Genomic DNA, 15,980 nt, shown 5'->3' with positions numbered 1-15,980 from the left:
GATAACTTGGAAGATGAAAAAATGATAACAATGTGTTCAATATATTGAATTAATTGTATATTTTAGTTAAATTAAGTAACAATCCGGAGCCTTTTAAATCAACACAAATTAAACCTGACTTTTAATGTTCTGCATTTAAAGTTGCTGCATAAAGTTGCACCTTGTTCACCCTTGAACCCTGTAGCCTAATGAGCCACTCTGTGTAGAAAAAACGCTGCCCAGGACTCAAACCCGGACCTTCTGTGTTGAGTGATCTCACACTGTCTACTAATGGGCAGGGTTAGGTTAGGTTCCACCTTCTAGTTATATTTATATAACAGGGTTGTTCTGATATATAACTGACCCCTCCATAAGTGGGAGAACTTGCTAAATCAAAGGGTGTTCAAATACTCATTTTCCACACAGTATATACATTAAATCAACATATAGTCTGATACATAATCCATCTGCAGATCCAAAGGTAAATGAGACTATAAAATGCTGTTGTTCTTGCTGTGAAGTGAGTGGATAAAGATGGATTTGTTTTTCTTTGATTAGTCATGTGGACACAGAGCTGTCCTGTTCTGGTTGTGCTTTGGCACCAGTTGAGGCTCTACAGTCTGTACAGTCCCTTCTTAGTTTTGTCTTTTTAGTCTTTTATTCCACCTCTTATATTTTGTAATGTAATTGTTTATTAGAGAAAGATGGACGATTACTTTGATCGGAAAATGTGAGCATCGCTGTGTCAAGTCAACACACAACACATCATAAAGACAGTTTAGTACAGTTATTCTAAAAGTAGACGAGCTTATACATTTACACATTACAGTGGGTAAGTACAGACCTGGTTGATATTTTTTGCATCAATTCCATTTTGTCCAACATCTGATGAAAAATAACTATCCAGGGAACATAAATTATGATGTAATAATATATCCCAATTATTTTCAGTCAAATCAAGCATTCTGGGGAAAATAAAGGTCAGTTTGTACTCAGTGTATCTCTTTTTTTAAATCACATTTTTGATACAAAGAATTCTTGTTTTAGATTTCGATACCACGAGGACAATGGGAAATGGTTCATCGTTAAACTCTTATTCACCTTTTTCCTAAAGCCCGTCTGAGCGCCGCCAGACGATGTAATCCTTCTTCCAGTTCTAATAGTGAACACAGGGCTGCCGACCTCCACAGAAAATAAGTTCTACACAGACTGAAAAGCTGTTTTCGTGCCGCACAGGGAATCTGTGCATTGTTGCCTTGTTGGTCACATGAACATTGGACATGAACACAAATCAATCTACTTTAGAGCATATTTTAGCAGCGAGACTTTTCCCTCGTTCTCCAGTTAAGGAAACGGAGTTCCCACTGGACCAGAATGAAAGTGCTGATCTGAGGCAAAAAGGGCCAAAAGTGGGCGGGGCAGAATAAGATGAATACTTCTTTTGATAAAGCTCAAGGTCTTTTCTCAAACTGTTTGGTTTTGCATCAATATCAGCTCAGATGAGTATCTAGTTTTGATGCTAGTTTTAGTATTGATTCATTTCAGATTTTTGACAACACTAATTTTAAACCACAAATTAAAAATCCCCTTAAAAATGAATAGGCCTCACATGAGCGTCATTTTTTCCTTCCTAAATCTCATTTTTTGTCAAATTAGCTTCAGCGTTGTAAAAGCAAATGTCTTCACGCAGCCAATGCTCAATCTACCTCCAACAGCTGTGTTACTCCTTCATATACTTACCAAGAAAATCCTCTCCTTTTCCTCTGTGAAGAGCTTGTCTCCACTAACAACGAGAGTAACAACAGAAGCCAAAACTACAGAGACTCATTCGTACAGAGAGCCAATTATTTGTACTACAGTTTATGATGTGACGAGAAGGGCGTTCAAACATCAATCATCGACGTCACAAATCCACAACCAGAAATAAGAAATAAACAACAGAACGAGAAAACGCCGCTCACGTCTTATTCTCTAATGAATCATGCTGTCCATAAATAAATCAGCATACATTGCTGCAGTAGCCTGTCTCCCACCTACAATATACTGAGGTGAGCCCCGTTATGTAACTGACGCCGTCACAGCCTCTGACAGTGAGAGTGAGGAGGTGTGCACTCTGAGCAGTGGCTCGGATTTACCTCAAACGACAAGGAAATTACTTCATGCCACTGCCCTTCTTTGGTCCATGTCCTCCCAATCAAATCAGAATCAGAAAAAGAGAAAAATAAATTCATAACTGTAGCCTACAAAACAGCAGCATGCTTGTAATCGTGTAATGCGGCTGTTTAATAGGCTAATAGACACAAACTACAAAAAAATATCCAACTTCGCTCATGCTGACATCTCAAAATAAACCTATTTCTCCATCATATAGAGCTAATGTCAGACTATTATTCTGTGGAAAGATCTCATTGTTAAGTTGTCTATTGTCACTGTAGTGTCAGATCTCAATAAGTCATGCAAAAGCACACAATATGTCAAATTAGGCAGAATGAATACAGTAATTGATAGTCGAGTGGGTGGTTAAAGTTGTTTCTGTTAAGGTTGACTAAATCACTCAATTATTGGTTTGTATGGGACATATTTTAATCACAATTTAACTGTGGAATTGTTGGAAATGAGATTCGCCTGGTTTAAATCCACAAGGCAACGGGCACATTTTGATTCAATAAAAGCCAAAGTGTTTATTATACACTACAGTTACCTAGTTTATTTGAGTTCACATTGTGCTCTCAATGCTCTGTATAAAGTATAGAAATAGTAACGGTCGTCGTTGAGACACATCAGTAGAAATACTCACCAGTGTCAGGGGAGTCCCGTATAACAGTCTGACTGATGTGACCTGCGTAAACCTGCAGCAAAAAGAAGCAAAACTGGCGTGTTGTTTTCTGCAAATGCGCTTCTGCCTGACCTTCACTTTGGTTCACAAAAGAGGCGATTCAACTGGGACGGTTACGCGCAGACGCAGCCCGGTCCGGAGCAGGCTGAGCGGGATGAATGAGTCCTGGAGCTCCGGTGGCAGAGGTAATATGCGGCGAGGAGGAGACGTGGAGCTGGGGAGTCCTCGCGCTGAGTCTGGACAGCCCACTGCCACTGGCCCTGCCCCGCACTGCCGCTGGCCCTGCCCCGCACTGCCGCTGGCCCTGCCCCGCACTGCCGCTGGCCCTGCCCCGCACTGCTGCTGATGATGCTGCTCCTGCTGCTGCGCGTGCCTCCACAGCAGGAGCGAGGACACCGCGCACTCTAGCGGCGCATCAGTGATGCTGCAAGGAGAGAAAAAGATAAGATAAGATATGTCTTTATTGTCCACACATGGGGAAATTTTGGGGTTACAACGCAGTAAATACAGGGGGAAAGGACAGATAACTTATAGGAAGTTTAAAAAACACTCTTAATAGAAGAACTCTTATAAACAAAAATAACAACAACAAAAACTCTTATTAACAAAACTCCTGTAAACAGGTCCTCTCATATCTTAATAGGGAATGGAGGGAAGAAAATAAAAATAAAGATAAAATGATAATAATACAAATAAAAATTGCTGGCATAAGACAAATAATACTAATAATAATGGTAAAGTAAACAGTCTTATTTACATCAGTTGTATGCACATGAATGACATTAATTGCGTGCGAGTATGACAGTAATTGCACATGAATATGATGCTATTGCACATGGCTAGTCAATAATTATTTAATAATTTGTTATACAATAAGTTAAGATATGCCTTTATTTGTCCACACATGGGGACATTTCGGTGCTGCAACACAAGTAGATACAGAAGAAAGGAACAGATAACACTCTTAATAGAAAAAAAACTCTTATAAACAAAACTCCTATGTACAGAACCTCTCATATTCTTAATAGGGAATAGAGAGAAGGAAAAATAGAATAAAATTGAAAGATAAAAATAAATAAAATAGAAATAGAAATAAAAAGATAAAAATAAAGGTAGTGTCTGCAGTGCCGCGGCGCGTGGCCGAAACTGCCACGTTATTTTTGTGCCGGCCGCGCGCCGCGGCTCCTGAAACTGCGCCGCTATTTGACCGCGTTTTAGCGCCGTTTTAGACCGCGCCGGGTTAAGGTTAAGGTTAGGGTTAGGGTTAGGGTTAGGGTTAAGGTTAAGGGTTAGGGTTAGGGTTAGGGTTAGGGTTAAGGTTAGGGTTAGGGTTAGGGTTAAGGTTAAGGTTAAGGTTAAGGTTAGGGTTAGGGTTAGGGTTAGGGTTAAGGTTAGGGTTAGGGTTAGGGTTAAGGTTAGGGTTAGGGTTAAGGTTAGGGTTAGGGTTAGGGTTAAGGTTAGGGTTAGGGTTAAGGTTAGGGTTAGGGTTAGGGTTAGGGTTAGGGTTAGGGTTAGGGTTAGGGTTAGGGTTAGGGTTAAGGTTAGGGTTAGGGTTAGGGTTAAGGTTAAGGTTAGGGTTAGGGTTAGGGTTAGGGTTAGGGTTAGGGTTAGGGTTAGGGTTAAGGTTAGGGTTAGGGTTAGGGTTAGGGTTAGGGTTAGGGTTAGGGTTAGCCGTGACGCTATAAGAGAAGTCCCGCGGTTCCTGAAACTGCGCGGCCATTTGACCGCGGGCCGCGGCACTGCAGCCACGGCCAAAAATAAAAACACAGGGCAAAATAATACTAATCATAGAGGTAAAGTAAACAGCAGTTCTATGCACATGAAGCTCATAGCAGGTTTGATTTATGGAGCTAAATTGGTCGGAGGAATACATTTGGATGCTTGACAAAGTTGTGCCACAAATACGGCAAAACGCCCAAATCCAAGAAAATCCTATCCTCTTCTTATAGTGAGATGTTTGGGTGGCGCTTTAACACAGTAGGTACTAACCAGCAGACACAGGTGAAAGTAAGAGGTAGGAGCTGAAGTCTATTATATATAAATCTAAAAAAAAATAAGTAAAAAATTCCAAGGAATAACTCAAGTAACCGGGAAAAAGTAACTTGTCAGAATCTGGACATATCTGATATTGTGCAGTGTTATTAGAGCAAAACTTTAAATAACGCACACAATGTAACAGGCTATTTTCAAAGGATGGATGGGTCAACAGATATTGTCAACTGCTTTATAACTATACACTTTGTAAACAAAAACATTCTAAACGGAGGGAAAAATTAATTAAGTTTCTCCATTTTTATTTCAAACTGTTCAAAATAAAGTAACTATTGTAGGATCAACATTGATTTAATTGGAGAAACTGAACATCTCAAAGTATGGAAACTCTGTTGCATTTTACATTTTTTGTTTATTTAATAGGGGATTGTGACTGACACTTGGCATTTTTGATGAATCTTCTTTTTGGCATTTTGACCATCTTCTTAAAGAAGTTTTTCATGTTATTATCAACAAATTATATTTTTTGTGAAGCTCTAATACAATTTCGAGACTGGATAATGTTATTTTATCCATCCTTTGTTATAGAAAAGCAAACCAACTGATGTATCTTCAATGGGAATTCTAAATTGTTGCTTTGTTTGTTTGTTTGTTTGTTTGTTTGTTTGTTTGTTTGTAATTCATAAAACCTGACTTAGGCCTATACGCGAGCTCTATGCAGGACTCCACACTGACAGTGGTGGCCCCTGCCCTCCTCCTGCCCTGCCACACTGACAGTGGTGGCCCCTGTCCTCCTCCTGCCCTGCCACAGTGACAGTGGTGGCCCCTGCCCTCCTCCTGCCCTGCCACAGTGACAGTGGTGGCCCCTGCCCTCCTCCTGCCCTGCCACAGTGACAGTGGTGGCCCCTGTCCTCCTCCTGCCCTGCCACAGTGACAGTGGTGGCCCCTGCCCTCCTCCTGCCCTGCCACAGTGACAGTGGTGGCCCCTGTCCTCCTCCTGCCCTGCCACAGTGACAGTGGTGGCCCCTGTCCTCCTCCTGCCCTGCCACAGTGACAGTGGTGGCCCCTGCCCTCCTCCTGCCCTGCCACAGTGACAGTGGTGGCCCCTGCCCTCCTCCTGCCCTGCCCTGCCACAGTGACAGTGGTGGCCCCTGCCCTCCTCCTGCCCTGCCACACTGACAGTGGTGGCCCCTGCCCTCCTCCTGCCCTGCCACAGTGACAGTGGTGGCCCCTGTCCTCCTCCTGCCCTGCCACAGTGACAGTGGTGGCCCCTGCCCTCCTCCTGCCCTGCCACAGTGACAGTGGTGGCCCCTGCCCTCCTCCTGCCCTGCCCTGCCACAGTGACAGTGGTGGCCCCTGCCCTCCTCCTGCCCTGCCACACTGACAGTGGTGGCCCCTGCCCTCCTCCTGCCCTGCCACAGTGACAGTGGTGGCCCCTGTCCTCCTCCTGCCCTGCCACAGTGACAGTGGTGGCCCCTGCCCTCCTCCTGCCCTGCCACAGTGACAGTGGTGGCCCCTGCCCTCCTCCTGCCCTGCCCTGCCACAGTGACAGTGGTGGCCCCTGCCCTCCTCCTGCCCTGCCACACTGACAGTGGTGGCCCCTGCCCTCCTCCTGCCCTGCCACAGTGACAGTGGTGGCCCCTGTCCTCCTCCTGCCCTGCCACAGTGACAGTGGTGGCCCCTGCCCTCCTCCTGCCTCTCTCACCTGCCTCTCTCACGCCGCGCGCCTCCGGCTCAGGCGCAGTGCCATGTTTGGCTGGAGCAGGAGAAGATGCTGTTGCTGCTGTGCGCGCTCACAGCGGCTCACAGCGCGGCGGGGGAGACTTTTAGTTTGGACGGACAGACACGTCACGTTGCCGTGACTCGGGATGGAGTTTATGTTTCCACAGAAAACAGCCTGTACCAGCTCCGCTCGGACCTGCGCCTGGCGCGGCGCGTGTCCTTGAGAGGATCGCTCCTGAGCACGGAGTTTGTCCGTGTTTCAGATAGAGCCGACTGGAACGCCACACTGACCGTAAACGTGCTCCTGCCCTTCGTCTCCAACAACACCCTGGTTTTGTGTGGCGTTTTGGACAATGACTGCGGCCACTGCGAAGTTCTGTCGCTGCAGGACGTGTCCATTGTCAAACATGTGGAGCACATCCTCTTGGGCCCCGTGAGCCACCACAGCGCGTCCGTGGCCTTTCTAGTGACGGAGGTCACGGCCCGACGAGAACACAAATCCTACATCCTGACCGCCTCGGAGCAGAGCTCCACGTCAAAGAAAGTGAAATGTGCCTTACAAGACGGAATCCTCTTTCTGTTCAACACTGATGACAAGGAGGAGGACGGGGGCATCTTCTCCTTCAACGTGCCCTCCACAACTTTTGTTCGCAGGGGCCCCAGTCTGGACGTGGGCTTTGTTGACGGTTTCCAGGTAGATTCATTTATTTACCTTTTTTCCAACGTGAAACATTCCACTGGAAACGCGGTGCGCCTGCTTTGGCTCGAGGCTGAGGACCGCACCACAAGCGTACTGAAGGAGAGCATTCTGGGGTCACTGCGGGGCGCCACTCTCAGCACCGGAGCTCCGGACGCACGCGGGACGCTCCTGGCCTCCTCCGTGATAACCGGGACCAGGCCCCTCAGGTGGAGCGGCGTGTTCAGCGTGGATGGATCACCCGTAAACACCGAGCTACTGTTGTTTGACGTCAGCCCAGACCTCGGGGTCCAAAAGGACAGGGACCCGCACTTCATGGCAAAAGAGCAGCACGTGATCCAGCCGAAGGTCTTGAGGCCCCTGAGGACGCTGCTGAAGCAGAGCCGCATGAGCTCCGTGCTGGCCCTCACACACCGGGCCTGGGGGCTCTTCTTCATCGGGACAACGGACGGACAACTCATCAAGGTGTGTCCACTAACGTGAAATGAGCTTCACACAAACTTAATTTAAACAAGTATCTTTAGAAGTGACCAACAAGGCGCAGTCCCAGTGCAAACTCTCAGGTCCTTAACACATTGTGGTGCTTTAGGATCATGGTAAATGTGGACGGGTTGCCAGCATTTGGTTGGTCTTTTAAACAACACAAATGAGCTAAATGTCACAGTTGGCTCAGAGCTATATAGGTCCGTACCATTTGAGGCTAAGTCTGCTTTATTGTTTTTTTAAGTGATGCCATTTTTGAAGTGTATCTCTCTTTGCAACATAAAATAACATAGATTTTAGTTTATCTCCTTTAGTATGATAAATGGTGCATTGCTCATGCAGTTGTTTTACATTTCAGCTTGTTGTGGACAAAAACTACCACTCTGCATGTCCAAAAGTCCTTTACAGAGCCAACGACGACCGGGAGGTTTTCCCCAAGTTACATGTGGATGAAGTAGACCATAAGCATGTCTATTTGGCATTTACAAACGAGGTACAGACTAAGGCCAAGGGACCTCTTTGATTCAAAACTTTATAGTCAGACACATTTTGTTATTATGTTGTAGATTATGCGGATCCCTGCGTCAGAATGCTCATCTTACAGAACATTACATGAGTGCTGGTCTGCACAGGATCCACAGTGTGTTTGGTGCGACCTGACACAAAGGTTGGTGAATGCAGAATTGTTCATATTAGATATATATTATTTAGTTGAGAGATACATTTGCTGTCTCTTTAGGTGCACATTTGAAAGTGAATGTCAAAACTCAAGCTGGGTTTCCATTCCTGAAGATCTTCAACAAAAAAAGATGGTTTCATTCAAAGCAGAAAGCAAGACATCTGGACAGGTAATGTTATATTAGCCACACACTGTGGCAGGATTGTTCAAGTTTAATTATGCTTTCATATTAAGAAGTAGTTGCTATGAGCTGCATGAAGCAGATTGTTGAGATGTGTCAATTTGACCAGATTTAACTTCAGAACAAATGGACAATGAAGCTTTAATAGATAAATGTTTTTAGTTTTCATGGCAATATTTCATTGAATTGGTTGAAAATGTAAATTCTTAGTATTTATCTCTGCTGCAGATTGTTACATGTTGTTGCAGAGCATTTAAAACATACACACTTGGTTTGAAGCAGATTGATTGTTTTCCTCGCTGTGGAGAGCAGCGACTCTACTCCAGGCTCAGTTCATGTCTTGTTCACTTCATGCTCGGCTGTATACTGTACATCCCCAGTACAGGATTAACAAGCTAGTTACAACTTTTGTTTTTTTCTAAAAAACACATTTTTAAGTAAATAAAATCCAAATTAATTTAATGGACCACAAAAAGGCAGCCTAGTGTGTTTATTAGTAGGACTTCAAGGCCAGTTTAGATTATAATAATAATACCATGCATTTGTATAAGGTATAATACCTTACCTTTATTATTATACCTTTTATTATACTTTATTATAGTATAATAAAGGTATAATAGAAGTATCTGCAGTAGCTGTAAATACTTCTGCAGCCACAGCTGCCCGAAAGCACGGCTGCCAGTCTGCTCCATCTGCTCCTCTGACCACTACCAATCATTCACACCACATTTAAACATAGGCAAGGATGAAAGTGTCTTGCCTAACGACACACAGACAGTATCCAATGGTAAAAGCAGGGCTCGAACCACACACCTTTGACCCTCGATGGTTTTTTTTCAACTAATCAGTATTTCACCGTGTTTAACCTTCCAGATCATAATCACAGTGCAAACACATGCAAGCGTGGGCCCAAAAGAACCGGATAACTTTGCCTGTCACTTTTCTCCTCCGTGTGAGCACAGCCCACCTCCACGTTACCCTCAGTGCAGCTGTGTTCTCCACAACGTCCACTTAAGTGCACAAGGTCAGTGCTGTTGGCAACTGCTGCGTTCGTGCATTCTGTTGTTCTTCAGACATGGAAAAGACACTTCTTTGTGCCACTTTATTTGAACATGTGCCGAGCAAACATCGCACCTCGACATCAGGCAGAGGTGCTCACAACAGAAAGTGGTAACATAGATAAAGTGCATTCGTATAACATTAACAAAAGTTAAAGCAACCAACCAGGACGACTGGAAAAAAACAACAAATTTGGAGAAATGAAAATATATTGTTTGTCATTTGTAGGTGTGCAATAAAAGGACATTTATTAGATTTGTAGGGTAAAAATATCTTCTTGGGAGTCTGAAGATTGTTTGGGGTGAGGAGGGAGGATGGCTGTAGCTTGTCTGAACCGCACGAAAAGGGATGGACAACAGAGTGCATTGAAAGGATTATTTAACATATTAAAAAGCATACCCACCCAGGTAAAATGAAATATGTTTTGGAACGTTTTTGCAGTTCTGGATGTCAAAATGCAGGTATGGATGGTCTTCTGGTCAGAAAAGATCATCCTCAGGAATTGTTCAGAGATCAGCGGACCACCTTCTCCAGCTCTGTATGTAACAAAACATGCAATATGTAATTAAAAATCTGAGAAATACAATGTAATAACACATTAATAGTACATTTTCCTTGCTCCCTCTTAGGTGCAGAGAGTGTATTGCAGCTGGATGTGGTTGGAACGCTGATAGCTGTTCCTGGGGAAATGAAGGGTCAGCAAATGTAAGTAGTACACAAGGATAGAAGGTATACAGTAGAAAAAAACACACAAATCATGATTTCAAACATTATTTCCAGAAAAGTATCTGCGAAATGATGGAGTCGCGCATGAATTATACGGTAAGCCTTCAACTCTTCAAACTCTCCTCTTATACTTCCATTTAAGAATCTGCTTTTGTCCGTAGAAGCCAGAAATCGCCTCCGTCTCTCCAAATGTCGTATCTTTCTACGGCAGAAACCACGCTCTGCTAAAAGGCCACAACCTCGGCCTTGTGACCCACATCCGGATACATGCAGATCTGGACTGCCGCTCACTCGAGTAAGGGAATTTAAATATTAGAAGGTGTGGAGTAAACATTATTTTCTGGTTATTTCATTAAAACGAGACAGTATAAATTCAAATTAAGATTTTTTTTTACAGTTTAACGAGTTAAGTTTCATGTTTTATCACTTTATCATCTCGCTTTTGTCTATTGTTTAAAAGGGCAAGTCAAATATTTCAAAATCATCCAACGTCTTGGTTATTTTGGGGGTCCAGGCCTGAAAAGATCCGGAACCCTTGCACTACTGCACATTTGAACATCAGATTGGATCCTTCATAGTAAAAAATATATATTATTACGACATTTCTTTGCGACTCGTAGACACACTTTTACTTTTAAGTAGTTCTTGGAAATTTTGTCTGGAAATGTCTGTCTGCGGTTTATTAAACTCACAGCCTGTCCTTCTGCTGTGAGGTACGTGTGCTAACCTCATTTCCACCATGTAGATTAGCTCATTAATTCACCAAGGTCTAGACTTTCCTCTTTTAAGTTTATACGTTTTGTAAGAGTCAGTAAATTGTCTGTTCCTGTCCGTTCAGATCCCCGGTGTGGAACAACACAGGAGACACGCTGACGTTTCACATCCCGAGTACAGAGAACAAAGGCGTGGTCCAGGTGTGCGCTGTTCTCCCTGACGACAGCTGCCATGGTAACGCCATTATCAACTATCGCTCATCCCCGTCCTGCACAGATGTCAAACCCAGCAGCACCTGGCTCAGGTAAGGACAAAAAAAGGATAAAATATGTCTTTGCACGATGTAACTTTTCTGGTGGAGGGTCCCCCATTATGGCATTAAACATACTTATCTCCACGGAGACGAGCAGGTGACTCCAGATGACCAAGTTAGATCTGTGGTGAGGCGAGGCTGCTCACAGTAAGAGCTAATGTTTTTTTTTAATTTTCTTTAATTACAAAAAAAACAAGATGGATAACTTAAATGTCATAGTGTGGAACTTTCCCCCAACTCACGACATCGTTTCTGATTTATAAATTAGGCTCCGACAGTAACATTGACTTTTACGTACAGATTATTGTAATAGCAGTAATAGTCAGAGCTTATTGTAAAACATCTAAATGGATTGAGTGAAAAATGTAGTAAGAAATGTGTGGATTAATTTGTTAACAGAGGAAGAAACAAGTTCAAACTCTGTACCATGGTTTGAAAACTGGAGAAAGTGGATAAAATGGAGCTTTATTTCACGGAATGACACCTTATTCTATTCCAGCACTACATATATTTCCCTATTGAAAGTATGGGGATATTTAAAGATGACACATTCACAAGGAGAAAGGGAAAGGAAATAGGCTTTTTTGTAAAGTTTTGTTTGATTTCCCCCCTATTTTAGAACACATACCCAACACTATATTATACTGAAGTGCACATTATCCACCAGAACCTTGACATGACAGCGTGCCGAAGAATACATGCAGAATATTGCACAATAATGCCGTACGCAGTTGCTAAAAGATGCAAAGGAACAGTTCTCGGTGAAGAACTGTTGGTGCTACTTCCCAATTTTTAACTTCCCTTTTAAGAAACAGAAACAGTTGCTTTAAACAGATAAGACCTGACCTGGAGCGGTTTGAGAAGTCGAAATGATGATTAGTTCTGCTCACAGTATCTTCAACGATCTTTTTCGTTCCATACGTATCCATACATTCCTCCTATGTTTCCAAACCTTCTCAAGCGCTGCACATTTGACTTCTCACACACATCTAATATGAGCTGACTCACTCTTAAACATACTTAAACATACTCAACATTGCTATTAAAAAAAACAAACAGTTACAGATTTGAATTGAATGTTTCTTCTTTTACTGTTTTGCTGTAGTGGAGGGAGAACTATCACTCTGGTTGGATCCCACATGGATTTTGTAGATGGAGTTGTCCACAGTCACTCTCCACTGACAACGCACTCCACACACTATCATCATCATCAGGTCTGTAAAGTATGATCGCACACGTTCGTCTGAGAGGTCATGTTTTCACGACCATTGTATTTCAAACAGAATATAACGTACACGGCTCCGCCCGCTGACAGCCCACTCTCCAGTGTTGTATTTCTGAAAGTGGCAAATCAAACCCTGAACTGCTCCAGACCCATCACGTACCTGTCGGACCCTGTGTTCACCAGTTACACCTCCACAAAGACGCTGGACGACACCCTCATCATTATAGAGGTGAGGCAAGAGCAACCCTAAGTTTACAAATCTGTATTTTTAGTCAAACGATAATCTAACGGTCATTTAAGAACATTCAGGAGCGTTTAAAAGTGCGCCATGTAACTTTTCCAGAGTGGGGTCCACCGACTGCTTGTCTCCATGGAGATTCTATTGAATAAATATCTGCCTTCAGTGTCGCTTGGTGGTCTATTGGATTGCACATATGCCTGCATGTGGTCAGACCGCAGTGAGGAGTTAGACTCCGGTTCAGACAATTTGCTTCATGTCCTCGTCCCAATTTTACACGCTGTTCTGTCCAATAAAGCCTACAACCCAAAAATGTATTAGATAAAAACTTACTTTGAGTGAGGTCACCTCCACAGATCTGACTTGTAACACAGTCTGGTGGCATACTGTGGATGGAAAATTCATCCATGGAAAGAAGCTGGTGGCGGATTCTCCACTGGAGAAGGCTCAGGCTTTTCTGTGTGGAGCATGTTGGTGCACTCTGCTTTCCTCCTGCTGAGGTGGTCCGGACCAAGCCCAGCTCACAGTCAGTGCTCCACATGTCCTAATAAACCCTCCTGCTGAGGTGGTCCGGACCAAGCCCAGCTCACAGTCAGTGCTCCACATGTCCTAATAAACCCTCCTGCTGAGGTGGTCCGGACCAAGCCCAGCTCACAGTCAGTGCTCCACATGTCCTAATAAACCCTCCTGCTGAGGTGGTCCGGACCAAGCCCAGCTCACAGTCAGTGCTCCACATGTCCTAATAAACCCTCCTGCTGAGGTGGTCCGGACCAAGCCCAGCTCACAGTCAGTGCTCCACATGTCCTAATAAACCCTCCTGCTGAGGTGGTCCGGACCAAGCCCAGCTCACAGTCAGTGCTCCACATGTCCTAATAAACCCTCCTGCTGAGGTGGTCCGGACCAAGCCCAGCTCACAGTCAGTGCTCCACATGTCCTAATAAACCCTCCTGCTGAGGTGGTCCGGACCAAGCAGTCTCTGCATGAGTCAAATGCAGAGACTGCTCTTTCCCTCATGAAGGATTGATAAACTATACCAACTTTATCTAATTGTGACTCACTAAAGCCCAAACGCTGCAGCCACATTTCCGAAATTTCTGATCATTTGTATTGGAATGATTGCTTTGAAATTGGGACTGGATGATTTAGTAATATTTAGTAAATTAATGAATAAGTAGTATTTATAACATTTGTGTTTTCTGTTTAGAAAAAAGCAGATAAACTGGACATACTCCGTGAGGAGCTGCACGTCTGGGCTGTGGAAAATGGCCAGTCCTATCCCTGCGTCATGGTAACCAAAGAGTCCAATAATGAGAGTGACTTCTTCACCTGTAAGATCACGAACATGCCCAATGCCAACTTTGAACACCTGATGGTAAATCTGCACCAGTTTTATGGGTACTTATGAGGGCGGACTTCTGTACTCAGGTCTTATTATCTTTGGTAAATGAAAGCTTGAAATACTTAAGTGATTCTTTTATATTTACTCTTGTATAGTTTGGTTATTTTAGGTCTGGTTTTTATAGCTGCTCTATTGCACTTTTTGAGCTTTTAGCCGGGTCGTGTAAAACAAATGGCATTGTAGTTTGTTTCCAAGGCAAGGCAAGGCAAGTTTATTTGTAGAGCACATTTCATACACAAGGCAATTCAAAGTGCTTCACACAGCAGGAAAAATGCATTCAAATCACAAAGAAATTACAGAAACAGAAATACAATAAAATTAACTAAATTAAAAATTATCAATCCAACTGATTTTCTAAACTAATAAAATCACAAACAAAAGAGAAGAGTGCAAAGAAAAAATCCTTTCAGTCATATGCGCAGCTAAACAAAACTGTTTTTAGCTTAGATTTGAACATTGTCAGAGTTGAAGCCTGTCTCACATCTTCAGGAAGACTGTTCCAGATTTTAGCTGCATAAAACTGAAACGCAGATTCCCCATGTTTTGTCCTGACTCTGGGCACCAGCAGGAGGCCGGTCCCTGAGGTCCTCAGAGTCCGAGATGGTTCATATGGCACTAACATATCCAAGATGTACTTTGGTGCTAGGCCATGGAGAGACTTGTACACAAGCAGAGCTGCTTTAAAGTCTATTCTCTGAGCCACAGGGAGCCAGTGCAGAGACCTGAGAACAGGACTAATGTGATCATACTTCCTGGTTCTAGTCAGGACCCGAGCAGCAGCGTTCTGGATGTACTGCAGCTGTTTTACAACTCGTTTGGAGAGACCAGTGAGCAGGCCGTTACAGTAGTCTAATCTACTGGAGACAAACGCATGGATAAGTCTCTCTAAATCTGGTTTTGACACTATATTTTTGATTTTGGCAATGTTTTTTAGATGGTAAAAAGCTGCTGATGTTATTGATTTGACGTGGCTATTAAAGTTCAAGTCTGAGTCCATTATTACCCCCAGATTTCTAATTTGGTTTGTAGGTTTTAGAGCGAGACTCTGGAGGTGACCGCTAACACTTTCTCTTTGTTTCTGTGGGCCAAAAACGATTATTTCAGTCTTGTCTGAGTTCAGCTGGAGAAAGTTGTTTTGCATCCACAAACTGATCTGTTGGATGCAGTGACAGAGTGAATCTACTGGTCCATAGTCACCTGCCGACAGTGAAACATAGATCTGAGTGTCGTCTGCATAATTGTGATAGGACACATTTTCACTGCGTATCAACTGACCTAACGGCAACATGTAGAGGTTGAACAGAAGGGGACCCAGGACTGACCCTTGGGGCACTCCACAGGTCAGGGTCATGTGGTCTGAGACACAGCTACCAATTTCAACAAAGTACTTCCTGTCTTCCAGATAGGACCTTAACCAGTTTAGGGCAGTGCCAGTGATGCCCACCCAGTCCTCTAGTCTCTGTAAGAGGATCCCATGATCGACAGTGTCAAAAGCAGCACTCAGATCTAACAGAATTAAGACTGAGGCTTTGCCCGTGTCAGTGTTCAGGCGGATGTCATTTGTCACCTTGACAAGAGCAGTCTCAGTGCTGTGATGAGGTCTAAAACCTGACTGAAAAACATCAAATGAGTTGTTTATTAAGAGGAAATCTGTGAGCTGTTGGTAAACAACCTTTTCAAGGACTTTGCCCAAAAATGGCAGATTAGAGATGGGCCGGTAATGACTCAGTACTGCGG

General features: G+C 43.7%; 2 protein-coding genes across 2 annotated transcripts in view; one reads left to right on the top strand and one right to left on the bottom strand.

Moving 5' to 3' along the window:
- rerg (RAS-like, estrogen-regulated, growth inhibitor) overlaps positions 1-2,878 on the bottom strand; it is a 71,082-nt gene extending 68,204 nt beyond the window's left edge. Inside the window, exon 1 of the mRNA XM_072454983.1 lies at positions 2,777-2,878. The gene's annotated coding sequence lies outside the window, so the exon portion shown is untranslated. The remainder of the gene's footprint in view (positions 1-2,776) is intronic.
- A 3,690-nt stretch (positions 2,879-6,568) lies between these two features.
- Positions 6,569-15,980, top strand: part of plxnc1 (plexin C1) — a 32,174-nt gene continuing 22,762 nt past the window's right edge. The window contains exons 1-13 of the mRNA XM_072454984.1: positions 6,569-7,691; positions 8,068-8,202; positions 8,276-8,376; positions 8,449-8,557; positions 9,443-9,593; positions 10,070-10,166; positions 10,258-10,333; positions 10,409-10,450; positions 10,516-10,649; positions 11,193-11,372; positions 12,487-12,595; positions 12,665-12,835; positions 14,049-14,216. Coding sequence (XP_072311085.1) covers positions 6,579-7,691; positions 8,068-8,202; positions 8,276-8,376; positions 8,449-8,557; positions 9,443-9,593; positions 10,070-10,166; positions 10,258-10,333; positions 10,409-10,450; positions 10,516-10,649; positions 11,193-11,372; positions 12,487-12,595; positions 12,665-12,835; positions 14,049-14,216 — 2,586 coding nt within the window. The 5' untranslated portion in view covers positions 6,569-6,578. The remainder of the gene's footprint in view (positions 7,692-8,067; positions 8,203-8,275; positions 8,377-8,448; positions 8,558-9,442; positions 9,594-10,069; positions 10,167-10,257; positions 10,334-10,408; positions 10,451-10,515; positions 10,650-11,192; positions 11,373-12,486; positions 12,596-12,664; positions 12,836-14,048; positions 14,217-15,980) is intronic.

The sequence above is a fragment of the Eucyclogobius newberryi genome, unplaced genomic scaffold (genome assembly GCF_026437365.1).
Source record: "Eucyclogobius newberryi isolate DKJ021-1_F unplaced genomic scaffold, fEucNew1.0.hap1 SCAF_2, whole genome shotgun sequence".
NCBI lineage: Eukaryota > Metazoa > Chordata > Actinopteri > Gobiiformes > Gobiidae > Eucyclogobius > Eucyclogobius newberryi.
This window is presented reverse-complemented; position numbering and strand designations above follow the sequence as displayed.